The 27038-nt window shown below is 37.8% G+C and overlaps 1 protein-coding gene across 4 annotated transcripts in view; it reads left to right on the forward strand.

Annotated features, from left to right (window-relative positions):
- The window catches only part of PFDN1 (prefoldin subunit 1), a 66189-nt gene that overhangs the window by 15520 nt on the left and 23631 nt on the right, over nt 1–27038 (forward strand). For all 4 annotated transcript variants that reach the window (XR_013966848.1, XR_013966849.1, XM_080804026.1 and 1 more), the window contains exon 3: nt 17608–17692. Coding sequence is in view for 2 of the 4 variants with exons in the window: in XM_080804026.1 (XP_080660152.1) it covers nt 17608–17692 (85 nt within the window). In the remaining 2 variants the exon portion in view is untranslated. The remainder of the gene's footprint in view (nt 1–17607; nt 17693–27038) is intronic.

A 27038-nucleotide genomic window follows, 5' to 3' on the forward strand; every position in this document is an offset into this window, starting at 1 on the left:
TCTACATATATTGAATGATCATGTGGTTCTTATCCTTTCTTTTATTGTTAATGTGATGTATCACAGTGATTTGCAAATATTGAACCACTCTTGCATCCTTGGAATAAATCTGACTTGATCATGGTGACTGATTTTTAAAAAATTATTGTTGGATTCGATTTGCTAATATTTTATTGAGGATTTTTGCATTGATGTTCATGAGAGATGGTGGCCTATAATTCCCTTTTTTTGTAGTTTCTTTATCTAGTTTTAGTATGGGGGTAATGCTGGTCCCAGAATGAATTTGGAAGTTTCCCTTCCTTTTCTGTTTTTTGGAATAGATTCTTCTTTAAATGTTGGGAAGAATTCACCTATGAAGTTGTCCGGTCATGGACTTTTGTTTGTTGGGATTTTTTTGATTTTTGATTCAATTTCATTGCTGGTAATTGGTCTGTTCAAATTTTCTGTTTCTTCCTGATACAGTTTTGGGAGGTTATATGTTTCTAGGAGTTTATCCTTTTCTTCTAGGTTGTCCAGTTTGTTGGCTTATAATTTTTCATATCATTCTCTTATAATCCTTTGTCTTTCTGTAGAGTCGGTTGTTATTTCTCCTCTTTCACTTCTGATTTTGAGTCTTTTCTCTCTCTTATTTATTTATTTACCTTTTTTTAAATGAGTCTGGCTAAAGGTTTATCTTTTTTTTTTTTAAGATTTTTATTTATTTGAGAGAGGGAGATAAATTCCTTTAACTTTTGTGTGTCCAGGAAACTCCTTATCTTTCCTTCTATTCTGGGAAATTCTTTATCTCTCTTTTTGGGATAGAGAAAAACCTGGTTGCAGGTTTTTTTCTTTAAGTGTTTTGAATATATCATTCCACTCCCTTCTGGCCTGCCAAGTTTCTGCTGAAATGTCAGTTCATAGTCTTACAGGTTTTTCCTTGTTTGTAACTGTTTTCTCTTGATTTTAAAATTTTCTCTTTATTACTACTTTTTGCCATTTTATTTTTTTTTATTATTTATTTATTTATTTATTTTTATTTTTTGCCATTTTAATTACTTGTGTCTTTGTGTGGACCTCCTTGGGTTGCTTTTGTTGGGGGCTCTCTGTGCCTTCTGGATCTGGATTTCTGTTTTCTTCCCCAGACTGGAGAAGCTTTCAACTATTTCTTAAAATAAATGTTCTGCCCCCAAACTCTTTTTCCTTCTGGGATCCCTATAATGTGAATGTTATTATACTTGATGGTGTCACTGAGTTCCCAAAGTCTTCATTTATTATTGTTATTTTTTTCTTCCCTGTTCAGCTTGATTGCTTTCCATTACTCTGCCTCCAGGTCACTGATTCCTTCTTCTGCTTCCTCTAGTCTACTATTTATTCTGTCTGGTTTGTTTTTAATTTCAGTTATTGAATTCTTCATCTCTGGTTAATTTTACATTTTCTTTCTCTTTGTTGAGGGTGTCTCCACTTTTTTTTCTCCATAGAGTGTCTTTCTAACCATTACTTTAAGTTCCCCATCAGACATATTACTTACCTCCATTTCATTTAGCTCTCTTGCTGTGATACTGTCCTGTTCTTTGATTTGGGGCATACTCCCTTGTCTCCTCAGTTTGTCTAACTCTTCTCTGTCTGTTTCTGTATATTAGGAAGGTCAGCTATTTCTCCCGTTCTTGAAAGTAGTGTCCTGATGAAGAATAGGTCCTGTAGTGTCCTGCAGTGCAGTGTTCCCTTTTCAGCAGTCCTGGCCCTTAGGGGTGTCTCCTGTGTGTGTTGTGTGTGCCCTACTGTTGAGTCCGATCTGTGTTTGCCTTCAGTCTAGTCATCTTTAATAGTTCTCTTTGCCCCTTGTGGGCAGGGTTTGGCCCCTGTGTTGTTAATGGGCCAGTCTGGGTCCACTTTGTGCTTGAGTTGAGTCAGACCAGGTTTTTGCTAGAGATGTGGTAGCACTGAACTTCAGGGTATTCTCCCTGTGTTGTCCCCTGAGAAACTTTTGTTGCTGGAAAGGGCCTGCAGTTAGACCCAGTGTCTGCCTCCAGTTGGGGCTGTAGTTGTAGTGGTGTGTGGGGTTATCTTCCCTTCTCCCTTGGAAAGGAGTCACTTTGAAGTGGTGCTATACCCTCTTGGGACTGCTTGCAAACTACCAGGTTTGTGACACTGCTTTAAAGGGCTCTGAACAAGGGCATATTGGAGGGAGCATGTTAGCAGCAGAACATGGAGTGGGGTTCACGGTGCCAGCATGGTCTGTGCTATGTCCCTGCAGCCTCCTGGGAAAACTCTTGCTGAGGCCTGCTAGGTTGGAGGGGGCAGAACTGCAGAGGTACCTGTGGATGGGGACGCTGTTAGCAAGCAAGATGGGGAGTATAGGTGCTGTGCTGGTTCCCACAGGTGTTTCTATGCTGTAGGGTGGGGAAGATAAGTGGTATCTGCCAGGTCTTTAGTTCCCAAAGGTCCCAACCCTTCCCGTACAGACTCTGAGATTAGTCAATAAATCTTCCCATATACCCCAGGCGTTTTTCAAACTGCTGCTTCTGTGCTCTATCTCAGCAGGAATGTTCCTTGTTCTCTCTCTTTTTTAAAGGTTTATTTATTTGACAGAGAGTGTGTATACACATGTATGTAGGGGGGGTGAGGGGCAGAGGGAGAAAATCTTCAAGCAGACTCCCCACTGAGTGTGAAGCCTGATGCAGGACTTGATCCCATAACCCAGGAGCTCATGACCTGGGCCGAAATCAAGATGATGCTAAATTGCCTGAGCCACCCAGGCATCCCTGTTGTGTTGTCTCTTTAAGGACAGGGCCTGTACCCTCCCCACTCTCCTAGACCAGAGCTTCCTAATTATGAATATTCCAGGTGTTAATCCCTACTGATTGTTAGGCTCCTCTGGTTTCCTGAGCCAGATGTTATGGGGGATCTGTCTTCCCCATGTGGGTCCCTTGTGCCTGGGGTACCTGGTTTGGGGATCTGGTCATCTCCCCTTTCTGCATCTGCCAGTCCCTCCCTCCCACAGACAGTCTTTGGGATCCCTTTGGCTTTCCACCCTTCCTATATTCTTTGATGTGACGCCTTCTCTACATTTAGATGTGGAGAGTCTGTTCTGCCAGTCTTCAGGTTATTTTCTGGGTCATTTATGCTGATTTGCTGATTATGCTGATTTTCTGGGTCATTTATGCTGATATGGGCGTTATCTAGTTGTTCTGTGGGATAAGGTGAGTTTAGGATTCTCCTATTCCACCATCTTTCCTGGAAATCTCCCTAGTCTCCCCTTGTAATGTATGTTGAATTTGGTTTGCTAAGATTTTGTTGGGCATTTTTGTTTCTATGTTCATCAGTATATCGGCCTGTAATTTTCTTTTCTTTTGTTGTCTTTATCTGGTTTTGGTATTAGGGTAGCCCCTAAAATTTAGGGTAGCCCCCTAAAATGAATGTGAGAGTGTTTCCTCTAATTTTTTTTTGGAAGAGTTGAGTTGAGAAGGGTTGATATTAATTCTTATTTGAATGTTTGGTAGAATTTATCAGTGAAGTCCTCTGGTTCTGGACTTTAACCCTTTGGGAGATTTTTGATGACTCTTTCAGTCTCTGTAGTAATCGGTCTGTTCAGATTTTGTATATATTTATGATTCAGTTTTGGTAGATTGTATGTTTCTAGGAATTTATCCATTTCCTCTAGGTTATCCAGTTTGTTGCCGTAAAATTGTTCCATCTTTTATGACCTGTATGTGTGGTATCATTTTTAAAAAATATTTTACTTATTTTAGAGTGAGCATGAGTGCATGAAGGAGGGTGGAGAGAGGCAGAGGGAGAAAGAGAAGCAGACTCCCCACTGAGCAGGGAGCCCAATGTGGTACTGGATCCCAGGACCCCATGAGTTTCTGTGCTATCGACTGTAACATTTCTTCTTTCATTTCTGATGTTGCGTCATCTCCTTTTTTTTTTTTTTGTCTTGGTGACTCTAGCTGCAGGATTGTCTATTTTGTTTATCTTTTCAAAGAACCAGCTCTTAATTTCATTGATCTTTCTATTGTCTTTTTACTCTCATGCTCTCTCCTCTCATTGTTATTTCCTCCTTTTGCCTAACTGAGCCTTGTTTTGTCTTTTTTTTTTTTTTTTTAACCCTAGTTCCTTGAGGTATAAAGTTAGGTTATTTGAGATTTTTCTTCCTGTAAATCTTGCTATTTTGCCTTGCCAGTTTCATTTATCTCAAAGTATTTTTTAATTTCTCTTTTGATTTCTTCATTGTTGCATTGCTTGCTTAGTGACATGTTGTTTGTCTCTACATATTTATGAATTTTCCAGGTTTTTTTAACATGTAATTAATTTCTAGTTTCATGAAAATATGCTTATATGATTTCAGTTCTCAAATTTATTAAAATTTGTTTGTAGCCCAACATATGATCTAACTTGGGAAATGTTTCATATGCACTTAAGAAGAGTGTGTATTCTGTTGATTTGGGATGGAACGTTCTGTAAATATCTGTTAAGTCTGTTCGGTGTTAAATGTGTCACAAAGGCTGATGTTTCCTTAGTGATTCTCTGTCTGTTGATGGAAGTGGGGGCATTAAAGTGCCCTGCTATTATTGTATTTCTTCCTGTTTCTCCCTTTGGATTTGTTAATATTTGCTTTAATTATTTATTTTTAAAGATTAAAACAAATTTATTTTAAGTAATCTCTATATCCAACGTGAGATCTAGAGTTGCATGCTCTTCTGACTGAGTCAGCCAGGTGCCTTGCCTTGCTTTGTATTTAGGTGCTCCTGTGGTTGGCATGTAAATATTTACAAATGTTATATCATCTTTATTGGATTGGATTGACTCCTTTATCAGTATGTCGTGCCCTATTTTGTCTGTTATTACAGTCTTTGTTTTAAAGTCTGTTTTGTTGGATACAGGTATAGCTTTCTTGTGGTTTCTATTTGCATTGAATATCTTTTTCTGTCCTTTCACTTAAAATTTGTGTATGTCTCACATCTAAAGGGAGTATCTTGTAGGCAGTAGGTGGATGAGTCATGTGTGTTATTTATTAATTCATGCTGTTTTTTGACTTGAGAATTTAGCCCACTAACATTTAAAGTAATTGTTGATAGATTTGTGCTTGTAACCATTTTCTTAATTGCTTTCTGGATGTTTTTGTGGTTCTTCTTAGTTCCTTGCTTCTCTTGATCTTTTCCTTTGTAGTTTGATGAGTTTTTTAGTGGTATGCTTATATTTCTTTCTCTTTATTTTTTGTGAATTTACAAGAGATTTTTGCTTTGTGGTTACTATGAGGCTTACATACAATGACGTGTCTAAAATGGTGTCTTAGTTTGACCCCCTTGTAAAGCTTAACATTGTTAATCCTGTCCCATCACGTTTTGTGTTTGACTTCACATTTTACATCTTTTTTTAATATATAGGAATATTTGTTTATTTTTAGATTGTAATTCCAGTATAGTTAAGATACAGTGTTACATTAGTTTCATGTATACAAAATAGTGGTTCAACAATTCCATACATTATCATGCAGTGCTCATCATGACAAGTGTCTCCTTAATCCCCATCATCTGTTTGAGCTATCCTCCCTCCACACCCCCTCCACCACGCCCCAACCATCACCTTGTTCTCTATAGTTAAGAGTCTGTTTCTTGGTTTGTCTCTTTTTTTCCTTTGCTCATTTATTGTGTTTCTTAAATTCCATGTATGAGTGAAATCATATGGTAATAGTTTACATCTTTTTAAAAAACTTTTATTTAAATTCAACTAATTAACATATACTGTATTAGTTTCAGAGGTAGAGTTCAGTGATTCATCAGTTGTCTGTAAAGTTGGTGCTCATTATATCACATGTCCTCCTTAATGCCCATCACCCAGTTACCCCAGTCTGCCCCACCACTCTCCTCCTCTTCAGCATCCCTCAGTTTATTTCCTATAGTTAAGAGTTTCTTTCTTTCTTTTTTTTTTTAAGATTTTATTTATTTATTTATTTGACAGAGATCACAAGTAGGCAGAGGCAGGCAGAGAGAGAGGAGGAAGCAGGCTCCCTGCTGAGCAGAGAGCCCAATATGGGGCTCGATCCCATGACCTTGGGATCATGACCTGAGCCGAAGGCAGAGGCTTTAACCCACTGAGCCACCCAGGCGCCCCTAGTTAAGAGTTTCTTATGGTTTGTCTCCCTCTCTGATTTCATCTTATTTTATTTCTGCCCTCCGTTTCCTTATGAGCCTCTGGTTTTTTTCCTTAAATTCCACATATGCTCAAAATCATAAAATTGTCTTTCTCTGATTGACTTATTTTGCTTAACGTAATACCCTGTAGTTCCATCCACATCCATTTTCCATCTTTTGATCTTGTGTATCCCTTAACTAATTATTGTACTTGTAATTTTTTTTTAGTTCTTTTTAAAAAAGATTTTCTTTATTTGAGAGAGAGCAAGAAAGTACTAGTGGTGGGAGGGGCAAAGGGAGAGGGAGAAGCAGATTTCCCTACTGAGCAGGGAGCTCAGCACGGGGCTTGATCCCAGGATGGTGAAATCATCATCTGAGCTGAAAGCAGGTACTTAATTAACTGAGCCACCCAGGCACCCCTAGTTCTTTAACTTCCACATTTTTTTCTTTTTGATCAGTTATTCTTGATAAGTATCTGATTTTATTTCGTAATTTTAAAAAATGGATGCTCTTTAGTCACTTTGAAACTCTTAAGTGTACGTATGTTAATGTCATTCTAGGGTTAATCTATTTCCATTTTGTTACAAATAAAACCATTTCCTGATTGGTTTTTTCTTTTTTTTTTTTTTAAGATTTTATTTATTTATTTGATAGATCACAAGTAGGCAGAGAGGCAGGCAGAGAGAGAAGGGAGGAAGCAGGCTCCCTGCTGAGCAGAGAGCCCGATGCGGGGCTCGATCCCCGGACGCTGGGATCATGACCTGAGCCAAAGGCAGAGGCTTTAACCGACTGAGCCATCCAGACACCCCTTTTTTTTTTTTCTTTTTAAAAAAGATTTATTTATTCATTTTGGGGGGGCAGTGTGGAGGGGCAGAGGAAGAGAGAAACTCAAGCAAAGTCTGCACTGAGCACAGAGCCTGATGCATGTCTAGATCCCACAACTCTTGAGATCATGATCTGAGCTGAAACCAAGTCGATGCTTAATCACCTGAGCCATCTAGGTCCCCCAGACTTCCCCTTTTTAGTCATACAGTTCTCTATCTTTTGACAAACATATATGGTTGTGTAATTAACACCACAGTCTGGTTTTAAATATTTACATCTCCTCAAAACATTTCTTAGTCATTCTTCTCTTTTTACTCTTACTCCCTATTAACTATTGGTTTATTTTTTTCACTTATTTTCCCTTTTTAGAATGTCATGTAAATGGAAGCATACTGTATATAACTGTTTGTGTCTGTTGCCTTTGACTTGGTGTAATTTTGAGATCTTGATGTTCTTAGGTGTGTATCAGTAGTTCTTTTTATTGCTGAATAGCATTTTGTTGTATGGCTGCACCACATTTTCACTGATCACCAGTTGATGGACATTGAGTTTCCAGTTTGGGGCAATTATGAATATAGTAGTCCTAAATATTTGTGTACAGTTTTGTTTTGTTTTTGCAGACATATGTTTTTATTTTTCTCAGATATAAATTTAGGAATGGGATTGCTGGGTTCAGTGGTGAGTGATTGTTTAAGTTTATAAGAAACCTGCCAACTCTCTTCCAAAGTGGCTGTACCATTTTATAATATATACGTATATATGTATAATATGATTGTGTTTGCCTTCTCAGCATTATATTTTATTTGTCTTATTTTATTTTAAGTATTCCTTATTTCCTCTTGATCACCCAGTGAACTCATGAACCTGAAATCAAGAGTCACATGCTCTTCTGACTGAGCCAGCCAGGTACCCCTCAGCATTATGTTTTAAAGGTTAATCCATGTTGTAGTATGTATCAGTCAGTACTTTATTCCTTTTCATTGCTGAGTAATATACCATTGTAGGACATTACCACTTTGTATTTAGCCGTTCATCAGTTGATGGACAGTTCAGTTGTTCCTACTTTTTGACTGTCATGAATAATCTGCTTTGAATATTTGTGTGTGTGTGTTCATTTCTCTTGGCTATATTACTAGAAGTTAAATAGCTGTGTCATAATTAACTCTATGTTTTCCATAGAAGCTATGCTATTTTACCTATCCACCAGTAATGTATGAGGGTTCCATTTTCTCTATATCCTATCCAACATTTGTTATTTTCTTCATTATTTACATCCCGGTGGGTGTGATCATGCTTTTACTTTTAACCTATATATGTGTTTTTATTTTAGGTAGATTTATTGGTGATTGTGTAGTTGGGTCATGATATTTAATCCAGTCTGACAATTTGTGCCTTCTAATTAGGGTGTTCAGATCATTTATTTTTCAAGTAATTGTTGCTGTGGTTGGATTGAAATCTACCACTCTGCTACTTGTTTTCTTTTTGTTTCATTTGTTCTTTATTCCTTTTCCTTTTTTTCTGCCTTTTAGGTTATATATATATATTTTATATGTATATATTTATATACTTTATATATTTATATATAAATATATCCTTTAAATGTATTTATATATATAAATGTATCCTATTTTTTGTATTTATATATATATTTATATATATAAATGTATTTATATATAAATGTATTTACATATATAATGTATTTATATATAATGTATTTATATATATAAATGTATTTATATATATAAATGTATTTTTATATATATAAATGTATTTATATATATAAATGTATTTATATATATAAATGTATTTATATATATAAATGTATCCTATTTTTTGTTTTTTAATAGTTTTTTCTTTCTCTTTGATTAGTTTTTATTTATATATATATAAATATATATTTAAGATTTATTTATCTCAGAGAAGGAACATGTGTGGCAGGGAGGAGCAGAGGGAGGAGAAAGAAACTCAAGCAGATTCTGCACTGAGCAGAAAGCCCAAAGCCCAACATGGGGCTCAATCTCATAACCCTGAGATCATAACCTGAGCTGAAACAAGAGTTAGATGCTTAACAAACTGTGCCACCCAGGCACTCCACTTTTAGATAATTTTTTATGGTCCTATTTTATCTTCATTTTTGGCTTATGAGTCTTTAGTTTAAAAAAATCAACGATTTTCCTGTTTTTACAACATGTTTTTATTACAGTCTACCTTTAAGTACTATTATATTGCTTCATCTTTAATATTATATTTCAAATCCCTTCCCCCATTCCTTTTTTTTCTTTTTACTGTTACACCTTTTACGTGTTATAGTTTTTTTTTTTTTTTTTTAAAGATTTTCCTTATTTCTTAGAGAAAGCAAGAGTATGCACAAGCAGGAGAGCAGCAGGCAGAGGGAGAAGCAGACACCCCACTGAGCAAGGAGCCCAATGCGGGACTTGATCCCAGGACCTTGGGATCATGACCTGAGCCAAAGGCAGACACTTAACCAACTGAGCTACCCAGGTTCCCCTATAGATTGCTTTAGATCAGGAGTTGGCAAGCTTGTTTTGTGATGGGCCGGACACTAAATATTTTTTACTTTACTGGCCATATGATATCTGTCACAACAGTCTCTCTTAACTCTGCCTTTGTTGTGAGAATATCCATAGACATTATAAAAGCAAATGTGCCTGGATTGGACTGCTAGCCATAGTTTGCCAATCTCTGCATTAGGCTGTCACCTGTCTTTTAAAATGATTAACAATCAGTTGGTTGGCTCAGTTGGTTGAGCATCTGACTCTTGTTTTGGGCTCAGGTCGTGATCTCAGAATCATGGAATCAAACCCCACACTGGGCTCATGCTCAGCATGGAATCTGTTTGGCCCTCTCCCTCTGCTCTCTCCCTGCTTGTGCTCTCTCCCTCTTTCTCTCTCAAGTAAATAAATAAAATCTTTTTAAAGTGACAATAAAAAAAAGTCTCTTATATTCATCTTAATTTATACTGTCTCCAGTGCTTTTCATTTCTTTGTAAGTTGCCTTGTTATACTCCTGCTAAAGAACTAATTTTAACACTTTTTATGGTCTATATTTGTCAAAATAAATTGCCTCGACTTTTTTTTAAAATTTTTCTTCATTTTTTAAAGTATTTTATTATTATTATTATTTTTAAAGATTTTATTTATTCATTTGTCAGAGAGAGTGAGTACAGGCAGAGAGGCAGGCAGAGGTAGAGGGAGAAGCAGGCTCCCCGCCGAGCAAGGAGCCCAATGCGGGACTCGATCCCAGGACCCTGGGATCATGACCCGAGCCGAAGGCAGCCACTCAACCAACTGAGCCACCCAGGCGTCCCTTTTAAAGTATTTTAAAAAATTGGGGCGCCTGGGTGGCTCAGTGGGTTAAAGCCTCTGCCTTCGGCTCAGGTCATGATCCCAGGGTCCTGGGATCGAGCCCCGCATCGGGCTCTCCGCTCCACGGGGAGCCTGCTTCCTCCTCTCTCTCTCTGCCTGCCTCTCTGCCTACTTGTGATCTCTCTCTCTCTCTCTGTCAAATAAAATAAAATCTTTAAAAAAAAAAAAAAAAAAATAAAGTATTTTAAAAAATTATTTCTGAGAGAGAGAGTGTGCATGAGTGGGGAGAGGGATAGCGAGTGATAAAGAATCCTCAAGCAGACTCCCCACTGAGCATGGAGACTGACTTAGGGTTTGATCCCAGAACCCTGGGATCATGACCTGAGCCAGAATCTAGCGTCGCCTACTTAACTTACTAAGCCACCCAGGTGCCCCTTCTCCTTCATTTTTTTCTTTTTTTTAAAGATTTATTTATTTATTTATTTGACAGGCAGAGATCACAAGCAGGCAGAGAGGTAGGCAGAGAGAGAGAGAGGTGAAAGCAGGCTCCCCGCTGAGCAGAGAGCCCGACTCGGGGCTCGATCCCAGGACCCTGGGATCATGACTTGAGCTGAAGGCAGAGGCTTTAACCCACTGAGCCACCCAGGTGCCCCTCCTTCATTTTTGAAAGATATTTTCACTTTGTATGCACTTCTGGGGCAATAACTTTTTGTTTTCAGTCCTTTGAAAATGTCAGTCCATTGTCTACTGCCATATATAATTTGTGACGAGAAGTTTGTTGTGCCTCTTTGTTTTTCTGAACATAATCTGTCATTTCTCTGGCTGCCTGTTAAGATTTTCTGTTTATCTTTGAGTTTCAGTAGTTTGATTATGCTATCTGTTTACATCTTTTGTTTTCTTTTGCTTGGGTTTCTCCAGGTGTCTTGGAACTGTGATTTGGTGTTTTTTTTTTTTTTTTTTTTTAATTTGTTTTAGGAAATTCTTGTTCATTATTTCTTCAGGTGTTTCTTCTTCACTCTTTCCTTCTGTGTCTCTAATTACACATATGTTAGACTGCTCAATATTGTTTCTTAGGTCTTGCGTGCTGTTTTCTATTTTTTTTTGTTGTTTATTTTTTTAATATTTTTTTTCTCTTAGTATGATTAATTTTTATTAACCCATCATCAAGTTTACTTGAACTTTGCAATCCACCTAATTAGGAACACTGTAAATAAAAGCCTGTGCTGGAGATTTTCTAAACCATACAGTAGGCCGAATTTGGACCATAACCCATGAGAAGGCCAGTTACGGTTACACATTCTTTGATTCTTTTTTTAAGTTAAGACTTTTTAAAAAAATTTTTTAGGAAATGTAGGATTACTTTTAGTGAGACTTCAGCAACTCGTAGCACTGCTCACCAAAGCTTTATAAGTTGTTAATTATTTAATGTTATGTCTTCTTACTTTTAGAAATTGTTCACAATCTACCTGATTTGCTTTTTGTTACCTACTTACAAAAATAAAAATAGCAGAGCCCTTATATTCCAGTAAGAACTGATACCTGAAACTAATATAATGTTACATGTTGGTTATATCTCACTTAAAAAAAGATACCCAAGTGTTTGGGTTTTTGTTTTTGTTTTTGTTTTTTTTTGAGTAAAAATGAATTTTTTTTTTATGTCATGCTTAACTATTTTAAAAAAAATCTGAACTCCTAGCTTTTGTCTTGAAAAGTTATTTACATTCCGAGAATTAAAATGTGAAGATTACACTTTTCCTACATAACTGATGTATCTTTAGTCAAATTAAAAAAATATTCCATTTCACTGTATATTTCATTTTTTTCTTGTGTTGAATTTTAAAAATATTTTTATTTTTTAATTGAATTGGGATCACCAGTGGGATGAGGTAAAGAAGCAAGATAGACTCACTTGTTTTGTTTTTATTAAAGATTTTATTTATTTATTTGACAGAGACATAGCACAGGCAGGCAGAGCAGCAGGTAGAGGGTGAGGGAGATGTAGGCTCTCCACCAAGCAGGGAGCCCAATGTAGGGCTTGATCCCAGGACTCTGGGATCATGACCCAAGCTGAAGGCAGCTGCTTAACCGACTGAGCCACCTGGTGCCTCTGTTTTAAGTAGGCTCCACACTCAGCATGGAGCCCAACATGGGGCTTGAACTTAAAACCCTGAGATCAAGACCTGAGCTTGAAATCAAGAGTCAGACGCTTAACCAAATGAGCCACCCAGGTGTCCCAAGATAGACTCATTCTTATTCTTTTTTTTTTTTTTTAAGATTTTATTTATTTATTTGACAAAGAGAGCACAAGTAAGCAGAGCAGCGGGCAGAGGGAGAGAGAGAAGCAGGCTTTCTGCTGAGCAGGGAGCCGGATGTGGGGTTCCATCCCAGGACCCTGGAATCACCACCTGAGCCAAAGGCAGCCGCTTAACCAACTGAGCCACTCAGGCACCCCTTTTCATTCTTTACTGTGCCACTTAATTTGTGAATGCCCTAAATACCGTATGTTTTCAGATATCCTCCACAAGTTTCTCACCCACGGGCGCCTGGGTGAATCAGTCATTGGGCATCTGCCTTCGGCTCAGGTCACGATCCCAGAGTCCTGGGATTGAGCCCTCATTGGGCTCCCTGCTCAGTGGGGAGCCTGGTTCTCCCTCTCCTACTCCCTGTGCTTGTATTCCCTCTCTCACTCTGCCTGCTGCTCTGTCAAATAAATAAAATCTTAAAAAATAAATAAAAAGTAAATAAAAGTTTCTCACACATACAAACTACATTATCATAAGCATATTATTGTGTCTAAATACTCTGTGTCCAGGTGAGCATACCCAAAAGACAACATTGTCACTCATCTTGGCTTGTATTTTGGGTAGGCAAACAACACTCTTAATTCATGCTGAATTGTAAGAAAGTGGAAGTCACGGGCACCTGGGTGGCTTAGTTGGTTAAGCGACTGCCTTCGGCTCAGGTCATGATCCCGGAGTCCCGGGATTGAGTCCCGCATCAGGCTCCCAGCTCCATGGGGAGTTTGCTTCTCCTTCTGACCTTCTCTCCTCTCATGCTGTCTCTCACTCTCTCTGAAATAAATCTTAAAAAAAAAAAAAAAAGAAGTCATGTACCATCCTACTGGACAGCTCAGAACATAACCTCTGACATTTCTCAGGAAGCAAACACAAAAGCCATCATAAAAATTATGTATTTTTAAAAAATGTGTATTTCAGGTGGCTTTATTCTAAATAAATTAGGAAATAGGAGGCTACTTGGGCTTGGAAGTTGACAGTGCAGGGCCACATAGCGTTGGTTTCCAGTGTAAAGGCCTTTTATAAAGCAGTGACTCTAGTCTAGAATATATAATCCTGAATATTGTAAGCACATTCTTTGCATGTTATTTGTCATATAAAAATAACTTTCCTCTTTACAGTTTATTTTTCCTTTGTGGCACATTTTGAACTGCAGAATCCTTTATCTACCATTTGGCTTTCCATAAGCTATCAGGCAGGATCTCTGTGAGATTCTCTACTTTGAGAAACTATGTGCCTAATATTTATTTATGATATGTGACTCATTATTACATTATTATGTGTTTTCAAAATAGTGTCTGATAATTCAGTGCCTTTTAACAATAGATAAAATGTTTCTAAAGACTTTTTCCAGAAATTCAGATGTTTCTTGGGGCACTTCCCAATCTTCATTGGATTTATGGTTGGTGTTTTTTCAGAAATAAAGGACTAAACTAAAATTTCCATAAGGTTTTTTTTTGTTTGTTTGAATTTTACAGTGTAACTACTCATTGAGGTGAACATTTGTGTCTACTCGGTACTCATCCTTGTTTAAAACTTTTGTGACTGAGATGTCCTTAAGCTTATATAGTAAATTGGCTAACTTCAGTGACATCTCTCTGGCCTTTGAAATTGGCATAGTCCATTATAGCTACCTAAGGGTTGTGTGGCTATGGAAAAACATGTTTTTGTTGTTGAGTGTTCTTGCTTTCTAGTAATTTTATTTTCTGCTCGGGGGATTTAGTATCTGTTCAGATACTTTATTTTTAAAGACCACATAAGTAATGACTTGATCTCTAATCTTAGCTTTGAAAATTTCCCAGACACTAATAAAGGTAATGTCTGATGACCTATTACATGGAAATACTACTCACTGGCCAGCAATCAGTGCTATTTAAAAATGTGTATTTTATTCTGAAAATTATTTCTATGGCTAAAAGGCTTTGTTAGTAAAATTGTGCATCTAATAACATAATTTGGTGACTTTGGGCCTAGATTTATAGTAATTTTTTACATGGTATCACTGAGACTTAATATAGTTTAAAACACTTTGCTCTTCAAAAACTACTTAATTCTTTTTTTTTTTAAAGATTTTATTTATTTATTTATTTATTAGAGAGAGAGAGAGAGAGCGCACGCACAAGCAGTTTGAGAGGCAGAGGGAGAGGAAAAGCAGACTCCCCACTTAGTGAGGAGCCCAGCACGAGGTTTGATCCCAGGACCTGGAAATCATGACCTGAGCTGAAGGCAGCTGCTTAACTGACTGAGCCACTCAGGCTCCCCTGTACTAAATAGTTCTGAGAAAAATATTCAATAAATCATAGTCTTACCAGAAACAGCACCTGTCTCTTGGACTAATAAGAATTTTTAGTCACAAAATGTTCTATAGTAATCCTTATTTTGCACGAATATGCACTGTCTTGGCAGTGACTATATGAATAAGATTTTAACGAAGGATCAACTTACTGCTGAAGACCAGGGTTATCAGTTAAATCATGTGGACTGTCCACATAAGGACATTAACAAGGTTGATTATTAGTGGAGTGAAAGAGAACTTTACTGGGTTGTATTATATATGACAGGGTATATTCATAAAGAAGAGGAACAGTTTTCTCCCACTGGTCTGGACAAAGCTGGAGTTGCCATTTGTGGTCTGTCTTTACTTGTTTTATATCTACAATAACAGATCCTCTTGGTAAAAACGCACCCTAGGCACAGTGATGGTTTTTTGTTTGTTTGGCTTTGTGTTGTTGTTGTTTGTGGTTGGTAGAGAAAACTGCATATTGCTACCTTGATATGTTTTCTTATTTGGCATTCTGTTAAAGGGAGATATACAGGTCAGTGAAACAGAATAGAGAGCCCAGAAGTAAACCTATGTGTATATAGTCAATTTATGACAAAGGAGACAAGGATGTACAGTAGGGAAAGGGTAGTCTCTTCAGTAAATGGTGCTGGGAAAACTGGACCACAATCTTACTTCATATTCAAAAATTAAAGTGCCTTAAAAACTTCAATGTAAGACTTTAAGCCAATAAAACTCCTATCAGAAAATATAGGTGGTAAGCTCCTTGTATTAGTCTTAGTGAGGTTTTTTGTTTTGTTTTTGTTTTTGTTGTTTGCATCTAACTCCCAAAGCAGGGGTAATAAAAGCAAAAATAAATGAGTGGGACTACATCAAACTAAAAAGCTTCTGTACAGCAAAGGAAACTGTCAACATAATGAAAAGGTAAACTGCTGAATGGGACAAGATATTTGCAAATCATATGTCTGATAGGGGTTACTGTCTAAAATATTACAAAGAACTCATACAACTCAACAACAACAATAAAAAACAATCCAGTTAAAAAATGGGCAGAGGATCTGAATAGATGTTTTTCCAAAGAAGACATACAGATGGCCAACAAACATACGATAAAACACATACCCACCCCCTCCACATGTGGATAGGAATAGTACTCAGCCATAAAAAATAATGAAATATTGGCATTTATGACAACATAGATGTAGCTAGAAGGTCTAAGTGAAATAAGTCAGAGAAAGACAAATACCAAGTGATTTCTCTATCAGTGGAGTCTAAAAAAACAGAACAAAGAAAACAAAACCCAGACTCATAGATGCAGAGTTTAGGGGTGGGGAGCAGTAGGGGTGCAAAAATTGGTCAAAGGGATTAAGAGGCTCAAATTTCCAGTTATAAAATAACTTCAGTGTTGGGGATATAATGTACAGCATGGGGAATACAGTCAATAATATTATATTAACTTTATATGGTTAGAGATGATGACTTACTGTGGTAATCAGTTTGTAGTATATACAAATATTGAATCACTGTGTTGTACACATGAGACTAATAGACTATTATTTGTCAATTGTACTTCAATAAAATCAACAACAAAAAGAAATGAAGTTTAGTTCTTTGTTGCTAAACTCTAAGTTATAATTTTTATTTTATTTTATTTTATTAGATTTTATTTATTTATTTGACAGACAGATCACAAGCAGGCAGAGAGGCAGGCAGAGAGAGAGAGGAGGAAGGAGGCTCCCGGCTCAGCAGAGAGCCCGATGCGGGGCTCGATCCCAGGACCCTGGGATCATGACCTGAGCGGAAGGCAGAGGCTTTAACCCACTGAGCCACCCAGGCGCCCCTAAACTCTAAGTTATAAAAGTGAAGAAATTATCTGCCTAATTAATTTCAGCCTTTAATGGAAATGTGTTATAGCCTAGTTGGACACTTAATTCCAGTAGAAGGGAAATAATTCATTCACTTTTTTGAGGATAGAAAATAGTTTATTCTTCCTTTCTCTACAGCAGAAATCATGAATGTATGTTCACAAAATGTATTCAGTGTTAATTTTTATTTTATTTTATTTTTTTTCAGTGTTAATTTTTAAAGTTTCTGCCTATTTCCACTCTTATCAGTTGTAAATAATGTATCTGACTATAAAATGGAAAAAGTTGAAATTTTCCACTTGTGCATTTTGAGCTTCTCAGAGGTATTATAAACTCTGGAAATAATAATAAAAGATACTAGGCTTTATACAGTGCTTTTTGTTTGAGGAACTCCTATAAACACTAATGCATTGATCCTAGCACAGTACTTGATTGTGACTTTAAAAGGTCATGAGTTAGTGCTGTTACAAAAAAAAAGTTTAAAAAGATTGGAGGGGGAGCTCTAATTTATAAATATTGTTTAAAAAATATCTAGATAAAAGTTGATCTAGACAACAGAAAAAATAAAAATTAAGGGAGATTTTTATTATTTAACTCTTTTCTTAGTCTGTGATAGATTTTTATCCCTTTAATTTTTTTCATTTATTTATGAATCTTAAAGTCTGATTCCCTTCTTAGAGTAGTAAGCAGAATTGTCTTTTAAACTTTTAGTTCTTCTCAGCCAAGGCTTAAACCTGTGATGGTTTTCTGAGTTTGTCACATTAACATAGCAATGCATTTTATTGGTCCTGAATTAGGAGATCATTGTTTTAATTTTCTTAGTTTAATATTTATGGTATGTAGCTGTTGATTTTGATGATTATGGTGGTCATGTGGCTTAATACTCAACTTTTTTGTGTTTTGTAGGTTTATTCTTCAGTCCAAGGAGGTAATTCACAGTCAACTGTTAGAGAAACAGAAAATAGCAGAGGAAAAAATTAAAGAATTAGAGGTGAGTTTTAAGTGAATATTGACAGTAAATTTTAAGAAAAAGCTAATTATCTCACTATGTGATGTTAAGTGAAAACGTATGCCTGCCAAAGTCATGTAACATTGTTTTCATTTTTTCAAACTGTGTTAGAACAATAAATCAATCATATTCATGGCAGTGTGTAAGATTCCACCCCTCTCCCTGCAAAGGAAAGAAAAAAGGAGGGAAGGAAGGAAGAAAACAGAATAGTCTCTTGGAAATTTAGAGAGTTTTGAAGATGGGATGTTGTTAATCTGAATGTATTTTCTCCATTGCCTTCAAAAGAACATGTCTGTTTTTTTTTTTTTTTAAGATTTTTATTTATTTATTTGACAGAGAGAGAGGCAGGCAGGCAGAGAGAGAGAGGAGGAAGCAGGCTCCCCGCCAAGCGGAGAGCCCGATGTGGGGCTCGATCCCAGGACCCTGGGATCATGACCCGAGCTGAAGGCAGAGGCCTTAACCCACTGAGCCACCCGGCGCCCCGAACATGTCTGTTTTTAAAAACAAAGCAGGGGTGCCTGGGCATCTCAGTAAGTTGGGTGTCCAACTCTTGGTTTTGGCTTGGGTTGTGGTCTCAGGGTTGTGAGATTGAGCCCCGCATTGCGCTCCCTCCTCAGCATGCAGTCTGCTTAGGTTTCTGTCTCCTTCTGCCCCTCCCATTCGTTCTCTCTCTCACACCTGCTCTCTCAGTAAAAACAGAAAAATCTTTAAAAAAAAGTGGGGGGGCACCTGGGTGGCTCAGTCGTTAAAGTGTCTGCCTTCGGCTCAGTTCATGATCCCAGGATCCTGGGATTGAGCCCCGCATCGGACTCCCTGCTCCGTGGGAAGCCTGCTTCTCCCTCTCACACTCCTTTTGCTTGTGTTCCCTCTCTTGCTGTCTTTCTGTCAAATAAATAAATAAAATCTTTAAAAAAAAAAAAAAGGAAAACACACAATATATGTTTAAATACCACATATTGTGGTGGGTTGGCATGAGAGTGGGTAATGATAATAGTATTTAAAGGGTCTTGATGTTTGTCTCTTACGTATTGTAATTCATTTAACGTAGATAGGTATAACTATCTGAAGGATGGTGCTGCAATGAGGAAAACAGTTTCTCTCTCTTTCTTTTTTTTTTTTGCTAGGGAAAAAGGTGATGACAGAGTAACTTAGTAAATTCTTGGATAATTGGAATTTATTACATTTTCCATATACATTAAGACCTTTGATGAGATCTTCTTCTTGGGCTTGAGTAGAAGGTCCATCCTATATATAGTAAAAGTTGGCCTGGGCAAAAGACTGGTTGTTATTTCTTTGGGGCCAAGATTTCCTGAAATGGGGGTGGTTGCAATGACTTCATAGGTCACTTTATCTAATTTGTGTGAGTACTGTTTGAGGCAGTAGTTCAGAATCTGACTCAGCCCTCTACGGAATTGGTGAGACACCCCCTGTATCCTCCCGGGGATTTCTTAGGGGCACCAACTTGGCATGGCCTGACTGTGTAGTGTCTTAGGTTACTTAGGTTTATTTTTATTTGACTACTGACCATAATTTAAACAAACTTGATAATAGATTTGTAGCTTAGAAAGGTGTATTGTAAAAACAAAACTATTACGCATACAAACAAAAAACAAAAAAAGAAAAACTTAACTTTTAGTGACCAGGATGTTATTGTGTCCTATTTTATCATTCTTGTTAGCCCAACTCTTCTAGATTGAATTTTATATCTTCTACTGTTCTCAAAAAAAAGTAACTTTTTTTTTTAAAGATTTTATTTATTTATTTGACAGAGATCACAAGTAGGCAGAGAGGCAGGCAGAGAGAGAGAGGAGGAAGCAGGCTCCCTGCTGAGCAGAGAGCCCGATGTGGGTCTTGATCCCAGCACCCTGGGATCATGACCTGAGCTGAAGGCAGAGGCTTTTTAACCCATTGAGCCACCCAGGCACCCTCAAACAAAGTAATTAAAAAAAACTCAAAATAAAACTATTTCATGTAGATAAATGAAAACCTGTTTTTGCAGCTGTAGGTAAATACGTCTAAAAATTATCCTGATGAATAAGTAACCAGCTGTAAAGTACTGTGTATATGATTCTCTTTTTATGAAAACACAGAAAGTAAGAGCTCTATATAAACATTCAAAATGATATATCAGGGGGGCGCCTGAATGGCTCAATCTGTTAAGCTTCTGCCTTCAGCTCAGGTCATGATCCTGGTTCTGGAATCGAGGCCCTTGTTGGGCTCCTGAAGCAGGAACCGTGCTTTTCCCTCTCCCTCTGGTGTTCCCCCTGCTTGTGCTTTCTCTCTCTCTCTGTCAAATAAATAAAATCTTTAAAAAGAAAGATATGTCCGTATATGTATTACATTAACCCTGGTTACCCTAAGGAAATTGGGTGGGATATGGGCATGAAATTTTTTTTCTTATAATCTTTGCATTGGATAAATTATAGCAAGCATGTGTTAACTTTTATAATTGAAAAGAATATTACGGTAAAATTGCCACAGATGATGATTTTAGCATTCTGTTCAGTTTTGATGAATATTAGGATTTTTTTTTTTAAAGTAAGCTTGAAGTCACAATCCTGACATCAACACCTGAGCTGAGATCAAGTGTTGGACGATTAACCAACTGAGCCTCTCAGACACCCCAGGAAATTTTTTTCCCCAAGTTACCTTTTTTTTGGAGTTTCTCAAATATTGATAGAGTATCCTGAATCTGCCAGATAATAGAAATAGATTAGCTGGCTTGTTGGTACTATTTGAAATGCTAATTGCAGCTACAAAAAACTTGCACAGTTAAACTTCATTTTCTTTCCTAGAACATTTCATTGTGTTTTTTTTCTTTTTAATCTTTTATTTTACATGTTTTTTAATATGACAAAAGCATTATAATGGGTACTGTAAAAAAAAAGAAAAGTAGCCAATAAATACAGCATGATTAAATGAAGATGGTGTTTTCCCCTCTTCCCTGCACATCCCCAGATGTCACCTCTACAGTTTGGTGTGTATCATTCCAAACTATTTTATAAACACATTCATATACATGTATATAATTTTTTTAAAAGAACTTTATTGTTTAAAAATATTTTTATTTGTCAGAGGGAGAGAGGGAGAGAGAGACAGGCAGAGGGAGAAGCAGGCTCCCCACTGAGCCGAGGAGCCCAATGTAGGACTCAATCCCATGATCATGACCTGAGCCAAAGGCAGACACTTAGCCAACTGAGCCACCCAGGTGTCCCTATACTTTTTTTTTTTTTTTAAAGATTTTATTTATTTATTTGACAGAGATCACAAGTAGGCAGAGAGGCAGGCAGAGAGAGAGGGGGAAGCAAGCTCCCTGCTGAGCAGAGAGCCCAATGTGGGGCTCGATCCCAGGATCCTGAGATCATGACCTGAGCCGAAAGCATTGGCTTTTAACCCACTGAGCCACCCAGGTGCCCCACTATACTTTTTTTTTTTTTTTCTTAAATAAAGAAGAATTATGCTGTATATACTGGTTTTCATCATTTGACAGTTTATCTTTCCACTTCTAGTTTATATTTTCCACTTTCTTGTTTTCTACTTCTCTTATCGTTGTAGGTTACCCAGTATTTAATTAATTGCATGATCCCTATCTCTGCATTTAGTATACTTTACAATACTGCCCTAATATGTATTTTTAATAGTATCTCCCACTACACCCTCTATTCTCTCCCCTTCAGTAATCCTATACTTTCCACTGCCATACTCTTATAGTTTTGTTACCTCAGCCTGAAATGTATGTGTGTACACAAGCCCACATGTGCACTGATGCACACATACATTGTTAATTGTAGTGTTCAGATTCTCTGTGTTTCTTACTGATTTTTTTTCTGATTATTCAGTTAATTATTGAGAGAGAGATGTCAAATCTCCATGGTGATACATACCAGTTTCTCCATCTTTTAGCTTAGTGGGTGGGCACTGGTGTTTAGAGATCACTCTGTCTGTAGTTAAGTGCTCATTATTATTGTATACATAGTTTGGAGGATAGGTTTCACTTTGCTTTATATATTTGGGAATTTCTCAGGTCTTTTAAAGATAATATTCCACTGACTTCTGGCTTCTGTTGTTGCTGTTGAGAAATCATCTGTCAGCTTAATTGTTATTCCTTTGTCTTTTTTCTCTGGTTACTTTTATGTATTTATTTAAAAGATTTATTTATTTGAGAGAGAGCCTGCACACAAGTGAGGGGTGGAGTAGAGGAAGAGGAAGAGAGAGAATCCTCAAGCAGATACCCCATTGAGCGAGGATCCAGACATGGGGCTGGATCCCAGGACCCCGAGATAGTGACCTGAGCCAAAACCAAGAGTTAGCTGCCCAACTGGCTGATCAACATAGGCACCCCTCTGGTTTGTTTGTTTGTTTGTTTCTTTTTTTTTAATATTTTATTTCTTTATTTGAGAGAGAGAGAGATAGTGAGAGAGAATACCCATATTTTCTTAATGCTACTTCGTTTAAGTTGGGTTTCCTGAATCTGAGGATTAAGATCTTCCATCAGCTCTGGAAAATTCTTTTTTTTCTTTTTCTTTTTAAAGATTTTATTTTGATTCTTAGAGACAGAGCAGGAACTGGGGGAAGGAGCTGAGGGGGAGGGAGAAGCAGATTCCCCACTGAGCAGGGAGCCCAGTGTTGGGCTCCATGCCAGGACATTGGGATCATGACCTTATCTGAAGGTAGACACTTAACCGACTGAGCCACCCAGGCCCCCCAGTTCTGGAAAATTCTTATATTTCTGAATATTACTTCTTCCCTATTTTCTCTATTAAGTGGTATTTCCTTCTGTAATCTTCCCCCCTACCTTTAAAGCAGCTATTTCCACCATCGGCAGTCACATCTTTTTGTTATTGTTGTTAAAGATTTTATTTATTTATTTGACAGAGAAAGAGCACAAGCAGGGGGAGCAGCAGGCAGAGGGAGAGGGAGAAGCAGGCTTCCCACTGAGCAGGGGGGCTGATGTGGAGCTCAATCCCAGGACCCTGGGATCATGACCTGACACGTAGGCAGCCTCTTAACGGACTGAGCCACCCAGGCACCCCTGCAATAGTATCTTAACTGGCTGTTTTTGTTTTTTCTTTTTGACATCTCTGGTTTCCCCCCCATCAATTCTTTTAATGTATTTTAAGCTAGAATATCCTTTGTTACATGTTAGAAAATCTGGTCCTATTATGCCTCTGTGTAAAACCCATCATTGTTCTTGGGTAAAGTTCAGACTTGTTAACGTACCTTCAAGGCTTTTTGTGAAATGACTCCTGTCTATTTCTCTCATCTCCCTCATTTCCTTTGCCTTCTTTTCTTTCTTTTTTAAAGATTTTATTTATTTGAGAGAAACTGAAACAGAGATAGTGAGAGAGCATGAGTGGGGAGGAGAGAGAGAAGCAGCCTCCCGACGAGTGGGGAGCGCAACGTGGGGCTCGATTCCAAGATCCTGGGATCATGACCTGAGCTGAGGGCAAACTCTTAACCAACTAAGCCACCCAGGCGCCCCTCTTTGCTGCCTTTTACATTTTATACTCCAGCCTTTCAGAAATAATTCTGTTTTTAGAACTTGCTGTGCTTTCTTTGTTTCTATTAGATCTTTGGAAAAAATAATTTCCTCCACTGGGGAACTTTCTCCTCCTGCAGTTATTAGTGGTTCCATATTTTAATACTCAAGATCTTAGTTTAGGGCTACTTCTAGGAAGCATTTTCTGATTCCTCAGTCTTAAATCAGGTCCTTTTTCCTTGTTCTCTCTAATGATTTTTTCAGTTTCATACCACAGTGTGGTAATTGGAGCATATAAACTATCACCACTTGAGATAATTACAGATAGGGTTTCCTGGGGGCATCTGGGTGACTCAGTTGGTTAAGCGGCTGCCTTGGGCGCAGGTCGTGATCTCAAGGTCCTGGGTTCGAGTCTTGTGTTGGTCTCCCTACTGAGTGAGGAGTCTGCTTCTCCCTCTGCCCCTCCCCACTGCTTGCTCTCTCTCTCCTCTCTCTTTCTCTTTCTCTTTCAGGTACTAATACCCTGCCTTCATGTTCCCTTGATATAGGGAGTATATTACTTACTGCAAGGGTAAAGGCAAGTACTAGCTAATTGGGAAGGTAGTCTTACTGTCTTTTCTGTCTTTTTCTTCTTAACACTCCTATGTTTACAAAATACTACCCAAATGTTGGGTTATTCTTTGGACTGTAGTCATTTTACTGGGGTTGGTGAGAAGATATTTTCATTAACAGATTCACGGTACAATAGTGTTATTTAGATTTTTATCTGTCCTTTATAAAGATGGTAAATCAGATTCTTGGAGGAACAAACACCATTTCATCCTTATGGTAATTAGTATAGACCAATGATGCTGATCCTGTTTAAGAGAAAACATAAAATGATGGCTTTAGTATGATAGAGTAACCATGTTATTTATGTCTGTTTTTTAACAATTCTGATAATTTTGGGGGGGCACCTGAGTGGCTCATTTGGTTAAGCATCTGCCTTCGGCTCAGGTCATGATCCTGGAGTCCTGGGATTGAGCCCCACACTGGGCTCCCCGCTCAGCGGGAAGCCTGCTTCTCCCTCTTTGCTTGTGTTCCCTCTTTCATTGTCTCTCTCTCTCTCTCTCTGTCAAATAAATAAATAAAATCTTAAAAAAATTTCTGGTAATTTTTAAATAAAATAGCTGAAAGAGTGTATATGATACATAATACAGTATATGTTGTTAGAAAAGTACAAAAGCTTAATTTCTTAAATGACATGAGTATAATTGGGATTTGGAATCATGACTATGAGGGTTTTTTAAAAAATATTTTATTTATTTATTTGACAGAGCGAGATCACAACTAGACAGAGAGGCAGGCAGAGAGAGAGGGGGAAGCAGGCTCCCTGCCAAGCAGAGAGCCTGATGCGGGGCTTGATCCCAGGACCCTGAGACCACGACCCAAGCTGAAGGCAGAGGCTTAACCCACTGAGCCACCCAGGTGCCCCCATGAATATGAGTCTTATCTTTTTTTTTTTAAGATTTAAAAATTACTTTTAACTGATCTTTACACCCAGTGCAGGGCTTGAACTTACAACCCTAAGATCAAGGGTTGCACACTCCACTGACTGAGTCAGCCAGGCACCTCTCATCTGTTTTTGTAAAAATAATTTTCTTTTTGAAATGTACAACATTGCTACAGTGGGAATATAGAAGTTGTTTTTTGTTATTTTTGTTTTGTTTGAGAAAATTCAATTTTAGTTAAAGTTGAGTTACAACATTATTGATTGAGGAAATATGTTCTAAAGAGTGAAAAAAAATACTTCCTGTATTTTTTGCATACTTTTTTTTGAAGTAAGAAGGGTATAATTTATGGAGTTTTTTTTGCTTAAAAAAGAAAAATTGGATTCAGCTTTCAGATGAGCCTAGAGCTCAATTTCTGACCCTCTTGCCTTATGAATCTCAACATTTTGGAATCCTTGAGATAACTGTAAGCTTTTAGTGATGTGTTTGAGCGCCATTTTGAACACCAGGTTCATGCTTAGGTTCGCTCCCTTGTTCCAGGTGAGGGGCAGTTATTGTTTGAGCCTCATCTGCATTTAGTCTAAAGTCCCCATTAGCTTTTAGACACCCATGTGTACTGGTTGACCACTTCCTCTCCTTTATCTTTGACGTGGTCACCACACCTTCCACTACCCTGGTTAACTTAGCAGTGACGTAAAAAAAATAAGAGTAAGGAAACCCAGGACATTCTGGCCTGCATAATGCTGCTTCTGATGCAAAATATTATAATCTCAGGGTTGTGAAATAGCTCTGCAGCCCATGCTGTAAATAAAATCTAAGAAACTGTAAAAGTCCCAACTCTTGCACAAAAAAAGACAATTTTGGTTAGATAGTGGTTCCTGAAACAAGAAGGAAGAATAGTGGCAAGGGAACTGGTAGGAGGTGCTTGTGACATTCTGCAGTTGGCTGAGTTTTGAGACTCTGATGAGAAAATGTTTTGGAGGAGTTCCCATGATTGAGGAAGTTTTACTCTGCCTATTGAAGATCATTTTTTCCATAGCATGGGTGGTAACTGGTAGGCACTTGGCTGGATGTCCATGTTTTGCCCTGAGTACTTCATTTTTGAGGTGGCACCGTTGTGGAAATTATGGGAACCCCTCTTTGTAGGTGATGTCAGGTGGACACTATTACATGATAGACAGTGATTCTGTTATGTTTCGAGAGAAGGGCAGGTGAGAGAAGAGCCAGTGATGGGATTTTTAAAAATACATTAAACAAGAATTATACTCAGTGCTGGCATAGCTCAAAATTTAGAATCCATTAAGAAATTAGTCATTTATTTTGTAGTGAAATACAGCATTTAAAATAAAAAAAGGGGCACCTTGGTGGCTCAGCGGGTTAAAGCCTCTGCTTTCTGCTCAGGTCATGATCCCAGGGTCCTGGGATCAGGCTCTCTGCTCAGCGAGGAAACCTGCTTCCCCCCTCTCTCTCTGCATGCCTCTCTGCCTACTTGTGATCTCTGTCTGTCAAATAAATAAATAAAATCTCTAAAAAAAACCCACCTTAAAATACATAGAACTTAATACAAATTGACATGCATCAGGCTCTCCCACTCTTTTCTTCCCTTAATCACAGTGCTATTCCTGCCCCTTCCCATAGCTACAATCCTAATTTTTGTGATAGGTATTAACTTTTTCCTTTAAGTTTTCATTTAAATCCCATTTAGTTAACATACAGTGTACTGGTGCACCTGCTTGGCTCTGTCGGTTAAGCATCTGCCTTTGGCTCAGGTCATGATACCAGGGTCCTGGGATTGAGCCGCACGTTGAGCCCCATGTTGTACTCCCTGCTCAATGGGGAGTTTGCTTCTCCCTCTGCCCCTCCCCCTGCTCATGCTTTCTCTCTCTTTCTCAAATAAATAAATGAAATCCTCAAACCCCCCCCCCCCGCAAACCCAAACAAACCATACAGTATACTCTTAGTTTCAAGTGTATCATATAGTGATTCAGCACTTCCATACATCACAGGTTCTCATCACAAGTGTACTCCTTAATCCCCATCACTGGCTTAAGGCATCCCTTCATCCACCTCCCTTCTGGTAACGGTCAGTTTGTTCTTTATAGGTAAGAGTCTACTTCTTGGTTTGCCTCTTTTTCTTTCTTTTCCTTTTGCCTGTTTGTTTTTTTCTTAAATTCCACATGTGAGTGAAATCATATGGTATTTGTCTTTCTCTGACTGACTTATTTTGCCAGCATAATACTGTCTAGCTCCATTCATGTCATTGGAAATGGCAACATTTCATTTTTTTAAATGGCTGAATAATATATACCCTATCTTTATCCATTCATCAGTTGGTGGACATTTGGGCTGTTTCCATAAT

Source organism: Martes martes (genome assembly GCF_963455335.1).
Source record: "Martes martes genome assembly, chromosome: 5".
Lineage (NCBI taxonomy): Eukaryota > Metazoa > Chordata > Mammalia > Carnivora > Mustelidae > Martes > Martes martes.